This window comes from Anomaloglossus baeobatrachus, chromosome 9 (genome assembly GCF_048569485.1).
Source record: "Anomaloglossus baeobatrachus isolate aAnoBae1 chromosome 9, aAnoBae1.hap1, whole genome shotgun sequence".
Classification (NCBI taxonomy): Eukaryota; Metazoa; Chordata; class Amphibia; order Anura; family Aromobatidae; genus Anomaloglossus; species Anomaloglossus baeobatrachus.
The window spans coordinates 168,423,878-168,443,183 of NC_134361.1; the positions used below are offsets into that span (position 1 = coordinate 168,423,878).

Consider the following 19,306-nt stretch of genomic DNA (forward strand, 5'->3'; position numbering starts at 1 on the left):
ATAAGTAATGTACTCCACCGCAATGGTCTCCGTTCCAGACGAGCCCGTAAGGTACCTTTAGTTTCAAAGCGTCATGTCAAGGCTTGTCTACAGTTTGCTCATGATCACTTGGTGAACTCTGAGACAGACTGGTTCAAGGTTCTCTGGTCTGATGAGACCAAGATCGAGATCTTTGGTGCCAACCACACACATGACGTTTGGAGACTGGATGGCACTGCATACGACCCCAAGAATACCATCCCTACAGTCAAGCATGGTGGTGGCAGCATCATGCTGTGGGGCTGTTTCTCAGCCAAGGGGCCTGGCCATCTGGTCCGCATCCATGGGAAGATGGATAGCACGGCTTACCTGGAGATTTTGGCCAAGAACCTCCGCTCCTCCATCAAGGATCTTAAGATGGGTCGTCATTTCATCTTCCAACAAGACAACGACCCAAAGCACACAGCCAAGAAAACCAAGGCCTGGTTCAAGAGGGAAAAATCAAGGTGTTGCAGTGGCCTAGTCAGTCTCCTGACCTTAACCCAATTGGAAACTTGTGAAGGAGCTCAAGATTAAAGTCCACATGAGACACCCAAAGAACCTAGATAACTTGGAGAAGATCTGCATGGAGGAGTGGGCCAAGATAACTCCAGAGACCTGTGCCGGCCTGATCAGGTCTTATAACAGACGATTATTAGCAGTAATTGCAAACAAGGGTTATTCCACAAAATATTAAACCTAGGGGTTGAATAATAATTGACCCACACTTTTATGTGGAAAATTTATTAAAATTTAACTGAGCAACATAACTTGTTGGTTTGTAAGATTTATGCATCTGTTAATAAATCCTGCTCTTGTTTGAAGTTTGCAGGCTCTAACTTATTTGCATCTTATCAAACCTGCTAAATCTGCAGGGGGTTGAATACTACTTGTAGGCACTGTATATACTGATTGTTAATTCTGCCGGCACCAGAGAACGGAGACGCCCATCTGGCCAACCGAGCGACCGTTAGGTAAGTATTATAAAGTGTTTTTTATGTTCTCACAGCGGCCTGGGCTCTTATATACAGCATGTTAGAATGCTGTATATACAGTGCTGACCAAAAGTATTGGCACCCCTGCAATTCTGTCAGAGAATACTCAGTTTATTCTTGAAAATGATTGCAATCAAAAATTCTTTGGTATTATGATCTTCATTTATTTTGCTTGCAATGAAAAAAACACAAAAGAGAATGAAACAAAAATCAAATCATTGATCATTTCACACAAAACTCCAAAAATGGGCCAGACAAAAGTATTGACACCCTTAGCCTAATACTTGGTTGCACAACCTTTAGCCAAAATAACTGCGAACAACCGCTTCCGGTAACCATTAATGAGTTTCTTACAATGCTCTGCTGGAATTTTAGACCATTCTTCTTTGGCAAACTGCTCCAGGTCCCTGAGATTTGAAGGGTGCCTTCTCCAAACTGCCATTTTGACATCTCTCCACAGGTGTTCTATGGGGTTCAGGTCTGGACTCATTGCTGGCCACTTTAGTAGTCTCCAGTGCTTTCTCTCAAACCATTTTTTAGTGCTTTTTGAAGTGTGTTTTGGGTCATTGTCCTACTGGAAGACCCATGACCTCTGAGGAAGACCCAGCTTTCTCACACTGGGCCCTACATTATGCTGCAAAATTTGTTGGTAGTCTTCAGACTTCCTAATGCCATGCACACGGTCAAGCAGTCCAGTGCCAAAGGCAGCAAAGCAGCCCCAAAACATCAGGGAACCTCCGCCATGTTTGACTGTATGGACCGTGTTCTTTTCTTTGAATGCCTCTTTTTTTCCCCTGTAAACTCTATGTTTATGGATTTTCCCAAAAAGCTCTACTTTTGTCTTATCTGACCAGAGAACATTCTTCCAAAACGTTTTAGACTTTCTCAGGTGAGTTTTGGCAAACTCCAGCCTGGCTTTTTTATGTCTCGGCGTAAGAAATGGGGTCTTCCTGTGTCTCCTACCATACAGTCCCTTTTCATTCAGACACCGACGGATAGTATGGTTTGACACTGTTGTACCCTCAGACTGCAGGGCAGCTTGAACTTGTTTGGATGTTAGTCGAGGTTCTTTATCCACCATCCGCACAATCTTGCATTGAAATCTCTCGGCAATTTTTCTTTTCCTTCCACATCTAGGGAGGTTAGCCACAGTGCCATGGGCTTTAAACTTCTTGATGACACTGCGCACCATAGACACAGGAACTTTCAGGTCTTTGGAGATGGACTTGTAGCCTTGAGATTGCTCATGCTTCCTCACAATTTGGATTCTCAAGTCCTCAGACAGTTCTTTGGTCTTCTTTCTTTTCTCCATGCTCAATGTGGTACACACAAGGACACAGGACAGAGGTTGAGTCAACTTTAATCCATGTCAACTGGCTGCAAGTGTGATTTAGTTATTGCCAACACCTGTTAGGTGCCACAGGTAAGTTACAGGTGCTGTTAATTACACAAATTAGAGAAGCATCACATGATTTTTGAAACAGTGCCAATACTTTTGTCCACCCCCTTTTTTATGTTTGGTGTGGAATTATATCCAATTTGGCTTTATGACAAGTTTTTTTTTCATTGAAGACAAATTAAATGAAGATAATAGTACCAAAGAATTTGTGATTGCAATCATTTTCAAGAATAAACTGAGCATTATCTGACAGAATAGCAGGGGTGCCAATACTTTTGGCCAGCACTGTAAGAGCCCGGTGGTGACCGCAGCTTATACGCCAAAAAAGTGGTGACAGGTTCCCTTTAAGAAAACTCATTGTGATAAGGCGGTTCTACAAATAGAATATGAAATGATGGGGTAACGGCTCAGTCTCAGGACATCGCCATTCTGCAAGACCAGATTAGAATCAGTAATAGGGTGTTCAATTAAAAAAACGAGATCAGTATTCGGGTGACAGATGGGGCCGTGGTGCAGGATATGAAGACACGCGCCAACGACATGTACTCACTGGAGCCTTCTTATCAATTGGTTTGATCACAAACTTCTTGTCATTAAAGGAGATATTCCTGATCTCACTCCACGGAAACCCAATCTTGGGGGTCAATCTGAAAAAGAAAAGCATCTATGTAGGAACACATTGGTAATGTTTTAATAGTGGACAACCGCAGTATGTAATGCGATATCTGGACATGGGTCTTTAAAATTTGTCATATAAGGGCACATTTAAAAAAAAAACAAACAAAAAAACCCAAAAACACCAATACCCTATACATATGCCTCCTCCAATAGGATGATCAGTTGGCCGCCCTTGTAAATCCTTCACAAGCAGGAACGTGTACCGTGCCGGCGGAGTTTGTCAGAAGCATACGATCCAATTTCCCTTCCTGATGTGCGATTAGAAACAACGGGGCTAGCGGAGAGCGAGGTGGCAGCAGGGCCAGCGTTGCGAGGATGGGGGCACAAACTGAGTAAATGCCCAGGTCCCTAACCCCAAGTGGGTCCCAGCAATAGCAGAACAGATGGGTTGGTCGCCACAAGCCCACGCACAAGGAGGGCTCACTTGGAGCGACCGTCACATAATTATATCAGTATGGCAGTTAAACTCTGCAGTTGGTACTTTGGTGTCTAAGAAGCATTTCTATGGAACTTAATTTATGGTTACATTGATAAGTTTGATTCACTGTATGACATCAAAAGAAATGATAAAATCGACAACTTTGGATTTGACAATTTAATTGTCCTGTAAAAAAAAAAAAAAAAAAAAAAAAAAAAAAAAAGGAGAAGCCTTCCTTATACAAAGGTTGGGAAAGTATCACTACGCTATGGGCCCTCTGTTGGGTCAGAAGGCAAATTACACCTACAAAGAGCAGTTTTTTAAGAAAAAACGCCTCTGAACGTTTCTCGTTAACAGCCATGTTATTGTAATCCTGGTTCATAGTTACTCCACAGGAGAACTATGACATGAGGAGGATGTGGGTATCGCGCGTTCTCCACATTTGCGCCATAGTTTACATGCACATTGCCATCTGTCCTTCGCATACCTGTCATTCTGCTCATAGATATTCAGTCCCAATGCATCCACTCCAAGCCACAGTTCAGAGCCCTTTTTATTCTTGATGCCAAAGTAGTTAACCCCGTACATCTCCAGATCCTGGGCGATTTTCAGGTACTCTAAAATGGCATCCTCCCTGGAAAAAAAAAAAAGGAAAAAAAAGAAAAAAGAAAGACCACCATCTTATTAAAATAGGTGAGAAATGTACCGGCATCAGTAATCCCAGTACAGAGGACTGTCCCAGTAAGGGAAGCACAGCAACGTGGATCAGTATTGGGACCTCACCCTCAGATGCTGCTCAGGTCTCTGTGTATTGGCCGCAACGGTGACATCATTACAGCTGCAGCCAATCATTATGCTCAGTGCATCTGTGCTCAGCAGCTCACGCAGTCTACATCACCACTGAGCACGGTGATTGGCAGCAGCGGTGACCATGACAAGTGTTGCAACCAGTCACTAAGATGAATAGCTTGTGCCATCTACATCTGTAAACACATTGAGCATAGTGATTGGTTAAAGTAATGATGAGCTGCATCTGATGTCACCGCTGTAGCCAATCACTGGAGCTCAGCAGTGTGTCATCTATATCAGCAGAAGCACTGAGCTCAGCGATGACATGACTATAGCACAAATCACCACTGCAGCCAATCACTGCACACGCCATCTACATCAGCAGTGATTGGTTGCAGAGGTGATGTGCGCCGTATTCATGATGTCGACACTGCTGCAGCCAATACAAAGAGGAACAGGGGGCTGTGGGTGAGTAACAAGGGTGCAACAGTTGTTTTTTTTGGGAGGGGGGGGGGGGCTAATGTGTATGGGAAAATAAAGACCATGCAATACGGTTCTCTCCCCATGTATGTGGTTGGAGGGGGCCCCTATGGTAAATATGACCATACCCTGGTTCAGGACAATCACGTGTGTCAACCATTCCAACAGGGTTAAAAGGCCACAAAATCCAGACCCACGAGAGATTCTACTGAACCAAACTTGCACTACTATAGACGGAGTGCGGTGTGTGGTCCAGTGGAGCCTTGGGGGTTAGTACAAACCTTATGAGGGACACGTACCTCAGCATGCCCCTGTGCTCCTCGTGCCACACGTGGATCCGGTCCTCCCACTGGTCTTTAGAGAGTTTGTGCTGCTCCAGAACTCTACACAGAGAAAGCAGAAATTGGTTACACACGATGTAGGCCCTTGTAACTGGTTTATTTGACATTAGAGCCCTCTAACTAGATCTGTGTTGAGATATCCAGAAAAAACACGCACTGTACAGGGCACAGCAAAGGAAAGAGGTGGCAATAACGTCCAGGTCAGGGGAGACGGAGGGACAATGGAGCCCATCTATCAAGATCTGTACAAGACTAGGGATTCAGAAGAAATCTGTGTAACAAAAGGGCTCATCTTCAGCAGAGAAGCTTCATAGCATTATTACACAAGGAGACGTGCACTAGAAAGCTTTCTGCTCCCCGAGGATCAGTGCAGCCCGAGAGCCAAAACACATTGTACACAGCATAAAGACAAAAGGCACATAGCAGGACAAAGAATAATACACATACAGGCAAACACTGATCCCATCTCTGGGGAAGGATTCCCTTTCCCCCTTAATCTAGAATCTGTTCTAGTTTTTCATTGTATACAACAAGGTTGGCGAACCTCCGACCCACAATTACTTTTTCTGTGACCCCCCCCTCCCTCTCCCAGCACATTCTAGGGGATAGTAGTGCTCGGGCGACAACTGCATGTTGCTGCCTGCCAGCGCTTTAAATCGCCACGTGCACTGTGAGGACACGCATGTAATGTTCACTACTGAACACTGCATGCGCATACACTGTGGGTTTTGGTTCATACGCTATCCAAATGCGAGCGTGAGGATGTAACTTTGTGGGCAGAATTAGTGCGCAATGTGCTTCCGTCCCACAGAAGATGAGGCGCAGCAGCTCCACCATCCCCAGTGCTGTAAATGCCCCTAGTGATGTCTGTAAACCCAATGCTGTATGTGGGCCCCAACCATGTCTATGCCTCCGAGTGATGTATATGCCCCAACCACTCCGGTGATGTATATGCCCTGTGAGAAGGTCGACCGGCTATGTTGTTAGTGGCTGGTGGATACCACATAAGTGGTGTGATCCTCAGGAGTGCTGGTACTTTTAGTGCCACATGTTTTACTTTAGTGTTCACAGGGTGAGGATTAAAGGTGGCTGGAGAGATGGGTGGGTCTTGCCACCTACATACCCCGCCCGTGGGTGTGTCACATGACAGGTCACATGTCATGTATAACAGAGTCTTATGTTTGCCACAGCCCAGAGTGTGTGGAGTCTGAGGAGTCACTGTGAGGAAACTGCAAGGCTTCTATGATGAAAACTTCCTGGAGAGGAGTGTGAATGTTGACCGGGCTCAGTGAGTGGAGGGAGACCACTCCACTGTGATACTTTGAGTGGTATCCGAACTTGAGCATGAGTACCGCAACTTATACGGACTGGAAAATCTGGGTTCCTGAGGAAACAGCCTCTGAGAGGTAGAGAGGTTGTTGGACTTCTAATTGAGGCACAGGTACCTCCCTGAAGATAATGGACTGGTATCAGGTGTGCGTTTTCCCTTTTAAGACAGAATAGGTTACGTGTTATATTGTTGAAGTGCAGTTTATTGAGGTATTTAATAAACTGCTGGAATTTTTAATGGACTGTGTTTCCTGTGCTACCTCGCACAGCAGCAAGTGAGCGAGTAAAACCCCCATTATACACTGTGTGAACGCTGTGACTACCATAGCCCCCAGCCTCCCCTGTGAGGTATATGCCCCCATCCCCTCCTGTTATGTATATGACCCAAGGAAGTCCAGGGATGTACTTATGCCCCCCAGCGTGTCCCGTCATGTATATGCCCCCAGCCTCCCCTGTGATGTACATGCCCCCATCCCCTCCTGTTATGTATATGACCCAAGGAAGTCCAGGGATTTACTTATGCCCCAGCGTGTCCTTTGATGTATATGCCCCCAGCCTCCCCTGTGATGTATATGCCCCCAGACGCTCCTATTATGTATATGACCCAAAGAAGTCCAGGGATGTACTTATGCCCCCCAGCATGTCCTGTGATGTATATGCTCCCAGCATCTCCTGTGATGTTTATACTGCAGCCCCCATGTCTCCTATGTGATGTATATATTGCAGCCCCTATGTCTTCTACGTGATGGATATGATTTACAAAAATTATCACAAAGAGTGGACAGTGCTGCGGACTGAGACAAACCTGGAAGCAGTTGTGAGAAGGAACATGATCAATCTCACCTAACATCACACCTGCACCAAAGAGAAGCAGCTCCAATAACCACAGTAGGCGTTAGATAATGGTTTGACAGGGTAATCTTCCAGTTGATAATTTTGTGCGGCCCCCAAATGCTGGTAGAAATTTCCAAATGACCCCCCCGGCAGGAAAAAAGGTTCCCCACCCCTGAAATCAGAACAGCTGCTGAGCTGTGATTGGCCGCACATTGGAGGGAGGGGTGAAAGCGTGAAAGCGCACACCCAGAGAAGACCCTGAACGCTCAGTTGTAATACAAGCAGAAATATCACATACTGCGCTCAAAAGCCACAAATGGGAAGATCCCTGCAATGGAGCGACAGAACAATATGCTCAGGAATTTTTACAGGGTATTTAACTCAATTTTTTTTCATAAGTGACAGGTCTTGTATAAATGGATTATCTGGGACTGACATACTGATGGGTGAGCCATAGAATAAATAGTTATTATGAGATCATCAGAGGCCAGGTGAAATCTGCTCCGGTACTGGCTGCATATAGGGAATATATGAGACATACCACAGGTCCTGTAAATGGTGCAGAGGCCTCTGCGGAGTACACTGTAGATAAAGAGCAGGCAATAAGCAATAATCTGCCTGTATATCACATATATCCAGCTAGTACAGGAGCAGATCTCAGCTGATTAGTGAGGGTGCTGGATGTCAGATGATCTCATAATGATGAATTCTCCTATCGATAGGCCATAAATATGCCCGATCTGGACAACTTCCTTAAGATTGTGATCTCTTTCTTGTTGACAACCCCAATTTAGCCAATTCTGAGTAGATAGGAAATGTATTAGCGATTCGGAGCATCCATACCTCTGAGGAAGCAGCTTGTCTTGGGACAGATAGCCCGGCTTTTGGACATCCTTGTTGAAGTCCCCATACTTGGCCTGCACGGCATATGAAGCCAGCAGCACTGCGGTTTCAGGAGGACAGTAAATGTCATCGTTCAGGATGCCTTCTTTTACTTGGAGGAAGAAGAGTCGCTGTGTGATGTCTTGTATTAATTCTTCAGAAACATCCTCCGGATAGAATTTGGCACGAAACTTGAAAAGCAAGGGGCTATCTTTCCTTACATCCTGAGCCGTGACCTGAGGAACAAGCACAGTGCATTTTTAGAACAAAGTCACGGGGTCCCGACGCTTGCAAGTTTTTCGAGTCCCTTTTCTTCTTGTTTTGTGGCATCTGCTGATATTTTTTGCACATTGTTCAACAAAATTGCATGTATGGTTCATGAATATAGAGCAAAAGAACAGTTCGTGAAAATGTCACAATTGAGGATTTAGCCGAAAAAATCTGAAAGCCTCAATCCTAACCCACAACGGTGACTATAACCGCAGAGCACAAACTAGACTAGAAGAAAGCATAAAGTGAAAAAAATGCATTAGGTGCAAATGAAAAACAGGGGAAAAAAACAAAAACCCCAATAAAAATATAAATAAAAGAACAAAAGAAAAATATAATTGCACTAATTAATCAGGTCCCAAGTGTCTGCTAACGTAAAGGGAACCAGTCACCAGTTTTTTCACTATTTAACTAAACGTGTCACCTTCTGCAGCTCCTGGGCTACATTCTATGAAGGTGCCCCTAGTTCCCTGACTCCCCTTGCAGACCCCAAAAATAACTTCATAAAATCTGACTTCCACCTGATCTAGTCGGATGGGTGTCTTCTTTTTCGGCTCCTGCCGCTGATAGTCGTCCTTCTTTCTTGATTGACGTGATGACACCTCAGTCATCATCCACGTTGCTCTTTCAAATCTCGCACCTGTGCAGAGTCATGTCCGCTCGCGCAAGCGCAGTTCACTCTGCCATATCGCGGGCAGAGCATAACACATACTTGCCCTCGCACGCGCCGGTGAGCTAAATATGCAGCCACGAGGATTAGGTCAGGTACGAGGATGACGCAGTGACGCCATGCACAGCACCGACCATAATCTCGCGCCTGCACAAATAGCTCACCAGCGCGCCCGAGGGCAGCTATGTTTTCTGCTCTCCCTGCGATATGACAGAGCGAACTGACATGACTCTGCACAGACGCGAGATTTGAAAGAGCAACAAGGATGACGGAGGCGTTATCCATGTCAATCAACAAAGGAGGATGGCGAACAGTGGCAGGAGGGCAGGGCATAAGCCGAAAAAGAGGACGCCTATCTGACTAGATCAGGTAGTTAGCATACGTGACGGTCAGATTTTAAAAAGTTATTTTTGGGGTCTGCAAGAGAAGTCAGGGCACAAGGTACACCCTCATTGAATGTAGCCCAGGAGCTGCAGAAGGGGATACTTTTGGTTCAAAACTGAAAAAACTGGTGACAGGTTCCCTTTAAAGAAAAAAAAAAGCAGCAAGTAACTAGTAGAAGGCGCCTCTGCGGCTGCATATAGTGCTGGCCAAAAGTATTGACACCCCTGCAATTCTGTCAGATAATACTCAGTTTCTTCTTGAAAATGATTGCAATCACAAATTCTTTGGTATTATCTTCATTTATTTTGCTTGCAATGAAAAAACACAAAAGAGAATGAAACAAAAATCAAATCATTGATCATTTCACATAAAACTCCAAAAATGGGCCAGACAAAAGTATTGCACCCTATGCCTAAGGGGTACTTTGCACATTACGACATCGCATGCCGATGCTGCGATGTCGAGCGCGATAGTCCCCGCCCCCGTCGTACGTGCGATATCTTGTGATAGCTGCCGTAGCGAACATTATTGCTATGCCAGCTTCACATGCACTTACCTGCCCTGCGACGTCGCTCTGGCCGGCGAACCGCCTCCTTCCTAAGGGGGCGGGTCGTGCGGCGTCACAGCGACATCACACGGCAGGCGGCCAATAGCAACGGAGGGGTGGAGATGAGCGGGACGTAAACATCCCACCAACCTCCTTCCTTGTCATAGCAGCCGAGATGCAGGTAAGGTGATGTTCCTCGCTCCTGCGTCTTTACACACAGCGATGTGTGCTGCCGCAGGAACGAGGAACAACATCGTACCTGTCGCTGCACCGGCATTATGTCAGAGACTACACCAATGATACGATAACGACACTTTTGCGCTCGTTCATCGTATCAAAAAGGTTTTACACACTACGACATTGCAAGTGACGCCGGATGTGCGTCACTTTCGATTTGACCCCACCAACATCGCACCTGCAATGTCGTAGTGTGCAAAGCCGTCCTTATACTTGGTTAAACAACCTTTAGCCAAAATAACTGCGAACAACCGCTTCCGGTAATCATCAATTAGTTCCTTACAATGCTCTGCTGGAATTTTAGACCATTCTTCTTTGGCAAACTGCTCCAGGTCCCTGAGATTTGAAGGATGCCTTCTCCAAACTGCCATTTTGAGATCTCTCCACAGGTGACTGGACTCATTGCTGGCCACTTTTGTAGCCTCCAGTGCTTTCTCTCAAACCATTTTCTAGTGCTTTTTGAAGTGTGTTTTGGGTCATTGTCCTGCTGGAAGACCCATGACCTCTGAGGAAGACCCAGCTTTCTCACACTGGGCCCTACATTATGCTCCAAACTTTGTTGGTAGTCTTCAGACTTCATAATGCCATGCACACGGTCAAGCAGTCCAGTCTCAGAGGCAGCAAAGCAACCCCAAAACATCAGGGAAACTCCGCCATGTTTGACTGTAGGGACCGTGTTCTTTTCTTTGAATGCCTCTTTTTTTTTTTCCTGTAAACTCTATGTTGATGGCTTTTCCCAAATAGCTCTACTTTTGTCTTATCTGACCAGAGAACATTCTTCCAAAACGTTTTAGGCTTTCTCAGGTAAGTTTTGGCAAACTCCAGCCTGGCTTTTTTATGTCTCGGGGTAAGAAGTGGGGTCTTCCTGGGTATCGTACCATACAGTCCCTTTTCATTCAGACACCGACGGATAGTACGGGTTGACACTGTGGTACCCTCGGACTGCAGGGCAGCTTGAACTTGTTTGGATGTTAGTCGAGGTTCTTTATCCACCATCCGCACAATCTTGCGTTGAAATCTCTCCTCAATTTTTCTTTTCTTTCCACATCTAGGGAGGTTAGCCACAGTGCCATGGGCTTTAAACTTCTTGATGACACTGCGCACCGTAGACACAGGAACTTTCAGGTCTTTGGAGATGGACTTGTAGCCTTGAGATTGCTCATGCTTCCTCACAATTTGGATTCTCAAGTCCTCAGACAGTTCTTTGGTCTTCTTTCTTTTCTCCATGCTCAATGTGGTACACACAAGGACACAGGACAGAGGTTGAGTCAACTTTAATCCATGTCAACTGGCTGCAAGTGTGATTTAGTTATTGCCAACACCTGTTAGGTGCCACAGGTAAGTTACAGGTGCTGTTAATTACACAAATTAGAGAACCATCACATGATTTTTCAAACCGTGCCAATACTTTTGTCCACCCCCTTTTTTATGTTTGGTGTGGAATTATATCCAATTTGGCTTTATGACAATTTTTTTTTTTCATTGAAGACAAATTAAATGAAGATAATAATACCAAAGAATTTGTGATTGCAATCATTTTCAAGAAGAAACTAAGTATTATCTGACAGAATTGCAGGGGTGCCAATACTTTTGGCCAGCACTGTACTAAGTAACCTGCCGTATTTTTCGGACCAAATGTTGGTGTGTCTTATGGTCTGAATGTGGCAGCGGGGAATGAGGGTGCTGCGGTGGAGCGGGTCATCGGGGGAATGAGCAGGCTGCAGCAGCGCCTGCCGTGACCACGTGGACCCGCTCATTTAATATGCACGCCCATCATCCCGCCCATCATCTCTCAGCGCTGACAGGTGGACGGGATGATGGGCGAGGGATAAACAGCTGGCCCACATGATCACTCCTAGCAACTACAGCCTGGAGTGATCATGTGCGGTTGTATTCACTGCCCCCCGTGCATCATCATCAACGCGGGGTGCAGTGAATCAGTACACTCACCCGTTACCGTTCCCCTGCAGTACCGCGATCTCCTCCTGGCTGCCGCTGAGTGCAGCCGTCCCCGTTCCCCTGTAGCACCGCAATGTCCTCCTGTCTATGCCGGCGGCCGCTGAATAGAGACTAGCGGTGCGTACAGCGATGACGTCATCGCTGTGCGCATGTGTCCACACGCAGCCGCTGGCAGCCAGGAGGACATCGCGGTACTGCAGGGGAACAGGGACGGCTCCACTCAGCGGCGCTGCCGCTGACACAGACGGGAGGAGGAGCAATGCTGCAAGGAGTGAGGTGAGGTAAGGTGAGTATGAAAGTTTATTTTTTTTTTTTCTGTGCCACAGGATGCGGGTAATATACCAGCATGGGGGTGTATAGCAGGATGGGGGTAGATTATGAGCAAGGACAGGGGTATATTATGAGCAAGGACAGGGGTATATTATGAGCAAGGACGGGGGTATATTATGAGCAAGGACGGGGGTATATTATGAGCAAGGACGGGGGTATATTATGAGCAAGGACGGGGGTATATTATGAGCAAGGACGGGGGTATATTATGAGCAAGGACGGGGGTATATTATGAGCAAGGACGGGGGTATATTATGAGCAAGGACGGGGGTATATTATGAGCAAGGACGGGGGTATATTATGAGCAAGGACGGGGGTATATTATGAGCAAGGACGGGGGTATATTATGAGCAAGGACGGGGGTATATTATGAGCAAGGACGGGGGTATATTATGAGCAAGGACGGGGGTATATTATGAGCAAGGACGGGGGTATATTATGAGCAAGGACGGGGGTATATTATGAGCAAGGACGGGGGTATATTATGAGCAAGGACGGGGGTATATTATGAGCAAGGACGGGGGTATATTATGAGCAAGGACGGGGGTATATTATGAGCAGGATGGGGGTATATTATGAGCAGGATGGAGGTATCTGAGCAGGATGGGGGTATATACAAGGCATGAGGAGGTATCTTAGTAGAGAATTTGGGGACATTACCCCCATAACAGTGTCAGCAGCAGATCCTCGCCCCATAACAGTGTGTCATGACTCAAAATTTTATTTTCCTGCTCTAAAACCAGGGTGCGTCTTATGGTCAGGTGCGTCTTATAGTCCGAAAATACGGTAGTAGAAGGCGCCTCTGCGGCTGCATACTAAGTAACTAGTAGAAGGCGGCTCTGCGGCTGCATACTGAGTAACTAGTAGAAGGCGCCTCTGTGGCTGCATACTAAGTAACTAGTAGAAGGCGCCTCTGCGGCTGCATACTAAGTAACTAGTAGAAGGCGCCTCTGCGGCTGCATACTAAGTAACTAGTAGAAGGTGCCTCTGCGGATACATACTAAGTAACTAGTAGAAGGTGCCTCTACGGCTGCATACTGAGTAACTAGTAGAAGGCGCCTCTGCGGCTGCATACTGAGTAACTAGTAGAAGGCGCCTCTGCGGCTGCATATTAAGTAACTAGTGGAAGGCGCCTCTGCGGCTGCATATTAAGTAACTAGTAGAAGGCGCCTCTACGGCTGCATACTGAGTAACTAGTAGAAGGTGCCTCTGCGGCTGCATATTAAGTAACTAGTAGAAGGCGCCTCTACGGCTGCATACTGAGTAACTAGTAGAAGGTGCCTCTGCGGCTGCATATTAAGTAACTAGTAGAAGGCGCCTCTGCGGCTGCATACTAAGTAACTAGTAGAAGGCGCCTCTGCGGCTGCATACTAAGTAACTAGTAGAAGGCGCCTCTGCGGCTATATACTAACTAAAAATGCTACAAACATAACAAAACGGTTACCTTTTTGTTGAGCTTTAGCCATGTGGAGAAGCCCTTTGTGTCCTGGTACTGGAGTCCAAAGAACCAAACTTCACGAAGTCCAATGGTTTTCACAACCTGAGAAGAAAATACAAAAATAATCTGTTGTTAACAAAATGCAGGATTGTATTTAGGAATTAGTTATGGAGAAGTAGAATAAGCGGATATCATTAATAACTAATTATTGGTAACCTGTGTTACGGTTGGTCATTGGGTTACGTTCTTACACAGGAAGGTCAGAGAACGCAAGCACCATGCTTCCGTATCAAGAGAAGCGGTAACACTCAAATCATTCACATAATTCCAGTAAAAAAAATAAATAAATGGGAAAAGCCGCATAATACAGTGTTATTAAAAGTGCACTTATCACTTGCTCAAAAAAAAAAAAAAAAAAATAGTCGGAATATAACTTGGAAAAATCCAAGCTCCCCTGATTCTGCCTCTCATCACTTCACTGCAGTGATAGTAACATTTCTTGCTGTTGAAGCGCAGCATGTGAAATCTCTGCTTGTAGTGCAACTGGGTGTTTCTTCACAGACTTTTCTGGGGGCGTGCACTTTCACACCTCCCTACCAATCACAGCTTGCTAAAAGCGCTAGCTAGCCATTGACAACCTATGGGAGGGAGGGATGAGAGCACACGCCCCCAAAGAAGACTGCTTGTAGTGCAACTGGGCACTTCAGCGATTTCACATACTGTGCTCCAAAAGCAACAAACAAGAATATCTCTGTAATCAGGCAACGTAGTGTAAGACCAAAAAGAACATCAGAATCAGAGGAGCTCAGGGATTTTTTTTTATCGCATAACAGATTTTTTTTTTTTTTTTAAGAAAATCAGTCACCAGGTTTTTGCTCGCCCATCTGAGAGGAGCATAATGGGGACAGAGACCTGATTCAAGGTGTCACTTACTGAGCTGTTTGCTGCCATTTTAACAAAAGCAATGTTTTCTCTGCTGCAGATCTAGGAGTTATGCAGAGCTAAGGAATATGCTGGACTACCTGCAGCACGCCAAGTAGTCCTAATGATTAAACAGGGATTTTAAAAACACTACACTTAACAGCCCAGTAAATGACATCACTGGAATCAGGATGTCTGCCCCTACGTTATGCTGTTCTCAGATTAGGTGGCAAAAACCTGGTGACAGATTCTCTTTAAGTGAGTGTCAAGTCCTCCTTAAATGGAGCATATAAGTGGGTTGTGGACAGTTCCTCTCTGAGCTTCACTGCATTCATATTTGTACTTTAAAAAATACCTTTTTAATATATCCGTATTTAAAAGAAATTTTAATCTATACCAAGAAAACCAGTATCCCCCACCTCCTCCCCCCCCCAAAAAAGAAAAAATAAATCATCCAGATACTGCTTTAAAACTGCAAAAAGTTCATGTAGTAAAACCTGTAATAACAGTAAAGCAGCTGATCGCTATGCATACACCATGCCAGGGGTCGAGAACCTATGGCTCGCAAGCCAGATGTGGCTCTTTTGATGGTTGCATCTGGCTCACAGATAAATCTTTCATTTAAAAAAAAAACAAACAAAAAAACCCTGTATTTTCTGGTTTGTAAGGCACAATTTTTTCCCCCAAAACTGGGGGAAAAAATGGGGGTGCATCTTACAAACCACATATGGATTACCGGGGCGGCAGTGGTGGTGCAGGGTCGGTGATATTGCAGGCTTGTGGGGTGTCACGGCAGCGGGCGCCATTGATCTGCGGGCTGCTTTGAATCTCCCGCAGTTAACGAGATCGACTTCAAGAAAATGGCTGCGGAGGCGGCGCGTGTGCTGATAGGACTTCGCGGTCATTTTCTTGAAGTCGATCTTGTTGATCTGCACATGCGCCACAGCCATTTTTGTGAAGTTGATCTCATCAACTGCGGGAGATTCAAAGCAGCCCGCCGGCAGATCAATGGCTCGCTGCCGAGACACCCCAAGAGCCCACAATATAGCCAACACTTTGCTGCCGTACTGAGCCACGACACCCCTTCTTCCGAGCCCACTGGCAAATCAATGGCACCTGCCGCCGTGACACCCTACGAGCCCACAGCAGTATCGCTGACCCTCCGCACAGACTCTCTTGAGCCACGACACCCCCTCCTCCGTGCCCGCAGCATCTCTTCCCCCTTGCCTTCTGGGCCGCTCCACCACAGCTGCTCCCCTTGGTGAGTATGGCTCTCACAGAATTACATTTTAAAATATGTGACGTTCATGGCTCTCAGCCAAAAAGGTTCCCAACCCCTGCACTATGCAATCATATAGAGCACGGCCATACCTGAAAGTAGGATTTAAGAAAATACAATTAAAGAATAAAAGAAGATTAAATTGACAGTGTGATTCCCAATAAAAATGACATGCTTGATGCATGGAGATCCTATACGATGTCCCACAAGGACTGAGCAGTAACCACAAGCTCCAGCTCGCTGCGGTGAATCATCTGGCGGTTGTTCAGCTGCTCATAAGACAACGCATGTAATGGAAAATAATACAATCTAAGATTAAAACCGCTATCAGTCTGCTGTCACCACCAAGCATTTACATTCAGAAACAAAGATCAGCAGCTCTGCCTATCCAAAGAGCGAGCGGTCCACGACCGAAAAACGTTATCCCACCGGGAAACAAACTCCTACAGAAGGAGACGTTAACTTTCATGATCGTATCATACTGGACCCTCACATTATCCCTCACCCCTCAAATATGCCCGACTGAACTGACACTTTCCAGTTCTGGGTTATATGCTGACTTTTGATTGGATTTTGCAGTCACATCAGAAGTCATATTAAATTACTATTGATAATCGAGGGAAAGTTTGAGGCTGGGCATTTTGGTCATAAGATAACACTTTTCTCCAATTTCCTTTCCAAATTGATAGGTTACCGATAATGGCTAACAACATTATTTCCAGCCACTAAGACAAGGGCGGATAAACGGCCTATAAATGAGCGCCAACTGATGTCAGCAACACTAAGGGGTGGTTCAGGCCGCTCTCAATGAGGAGATGCGTTGGAGTCAGACGTGCCTGATTCATTAAAGGGGTTGTCAGGACTAAAATGACGAGACACAGTGACTGCAGACGTTGCGAGTCCTCAGATCACCCACACTGTGTGGAGTCAGAGTCGGGAACAGCGGTCATGCGATATACACACACCCGGCCAGAATCCGCTCAATGCACTAGCAGCCCCAGAGTAAGGCCCCCTTCACACATCAGTTTTTTGCCATCAGTCACAATCCATTTTCTTGACGGATCCATCGCAGAATGTGGCTAAACTGATGCGACAGATCCGTTTTTCGATGGATCCTACTAGCTAGGGACTAAATAATAAATTGGAGCATGCTCAGTTAAAAAAAAAAAAAAAAAAAATATATGGAATCCGTCATTTGACAGATGACAACGGATCCTGTGTCCATAGGCTTCCATTCTACCAAACGACAGACAGCGATGGACCGCTGTCCGCTATTTCGACGTACACAAAAAAAACGTTACTTTGGCAGTCGTCTCCGTCCAACGGACAAACATTTTTCAACAGATGAAATGTGAGGCCATCCCACGCAATCTGTCGCTAATACAAGTCAATGAGAAAAAGAAACCGGATCCAGCGACATCAGTCGCCAGATCCGTTTTTTTTCAAAATTCGCCGGATTGTGACTGACGGCAAAAAACTGATGCGTGAAAGAAGCCTAAGGTGCATGCTTATTAAGAAATCAGGACTGGCCGACAAGTGGCGTGTGCCTCGCAGCAAACCTTACCCCAGTCATGAATTAGACATGCTGCCGCATTAAAATGCAAAAAAGTTTCAACTCCGCATTACTGGTGTAATTGCTATGATGAATTGAGGCCAAAATAATGAAATAAATAAATTATATACACTCACACACACACATATCATATGATGTGATCATAAATCAGCCGAGAGGAGCTCAGAGGGAGACAGAATAAAGAATTACAAACTTCCGGGACTCAATGATGGGATCTCAGTTAACTCAATCTGCAGCGAGAGACTGACAGTACAACACAGAGGCTACATATATAAGTGGAAAGAATAAAGTCCCCTTTCATACTGTATGAGGATGTGAACAATTCATAGGTTTAATTCCCATAGCGCACAGATGCAGTACACACGAGTATAGTTTAGGCACAACTCATTCTGAAATCTAAGATTTACCCTAAAGCTAGAAAAACCCCAAACTGTGCTGTCAACATTAAATTGATTCCCAATAAAATGATACATAAAAAAAGTGAAGCCAGCCCTTGGGCTAGCATTCATACCGTGTTTTTCCAAAAATAAGACCTCCCCCAAAAATAAGCCCTAGCAGGGATTTTCAGCATTTTCGGAGAAAGGCTTAAATATAAGCCCTCCCCCGAAAATAAGCCCTAGTCCCGGATCAATAATGAAGTGTCCGTGCAGCTAAAAAAGTTAGATACTGCAGGACACTTCATTATAGACAGCGGCACCCGGCAATTACACTCACCCGACGCTGAGCGTCAGGACCTGCAGTGATCGCACACCCGCACACACCAGCTCACACACACACACACACACACAAACATTCAATCACACGCAATTATCAAGTCACACACACATACACAAACATCGGATCGCACACACATCGGAACGCATACACACTCACCTCATCCAGTGACACCGATCTCTTCTTGCCGGAGAATCCAGAGAGGCAGTGCAGCGCGATGAACAGGACCTGCGGCCGGACACGTGACGTGTGTGTGTGTGTGTCTGCGATCGGCTGTGTGTGTGTCTGCGATCGGATGTGTGTGTGTGTGTGTGTGTGTGTCTGCGATCGGGTGTGTGTGTGTGTGTGTGTGTGTGTCTGCGATCGGATGTGTGTGTGTGTGTCTGCGATCGGATGTGTGTGTGTGTGTGTGTGTGTGTGTCTGCGATCGGATGTGTGTGTGTGTGTGTGTCTGCGATCGGATGTGTGTGTGTGTGTGTGTGTGTGTGTGTGTGTCTGCGATCGGATGTGTGTGTGTGTGTGTCTGCGATCGGATGTGTGTGTGTGTGTGTCTGCGATCGGATGTGTGTGTGTGTGTGTCTGCGATCGGATGTGTGTGTGTGTGTGTCTGCGATCGGATGTGTGTGTGTGTGCGATCGGATGTGTGTGTGTGTGTGTGTGTCTGCGATCGGATGTGTGTGTGTGTGTGTGTGTGTCTGCGATCGGATGTGTGTGTGTGTGTGTGTCTGCGATCGGATGTGTGTGTGTGTGTCTGCGATCGGATGTGTGTGTGTGTGTGTCTGCGATCGGATGTGTGTGTGTGTGTGTCTGCGATCGGATGT

The 19,306-nt window shown here is 45.9% G+C and overlaps 1 protein-coding gene across 1 annotated transcript in view; it reads right to left on the reverse strand.

Annotated features, from left to right (window-relative positions):
- Positions 1-19,306, reverse strand: part of LOC142251339 (moesin) — a 121,677-nt gene that overhangs the window by 16,763 nt on the left and 85,608 nt on the right. The window contains exons 3-7 of the mRNA XM_075324034.1: positions 14,005-14,100; positions 8,125-8,399; positions 5,077-5,160; positions 3,996-4,142; positions 2,963-3,059 (exon numbers count right to left, since the gene is read on the reverse strand). Coding sequence (XP_075180149.1) covers positions 2,963-3,059; positions 3,996-4,142; positions 5,077-5,160; positions 8,125-8,399; positions 14,005-14,100 — 699 coding nt within the window. The remainder of the gene's footprint in view (positions 1-2,962; positions 3,060-3,995; positions 4,143-5,076; positions 5,161-8,124; positions 8,400-14,004; positions 14,101-19,306) is intronic.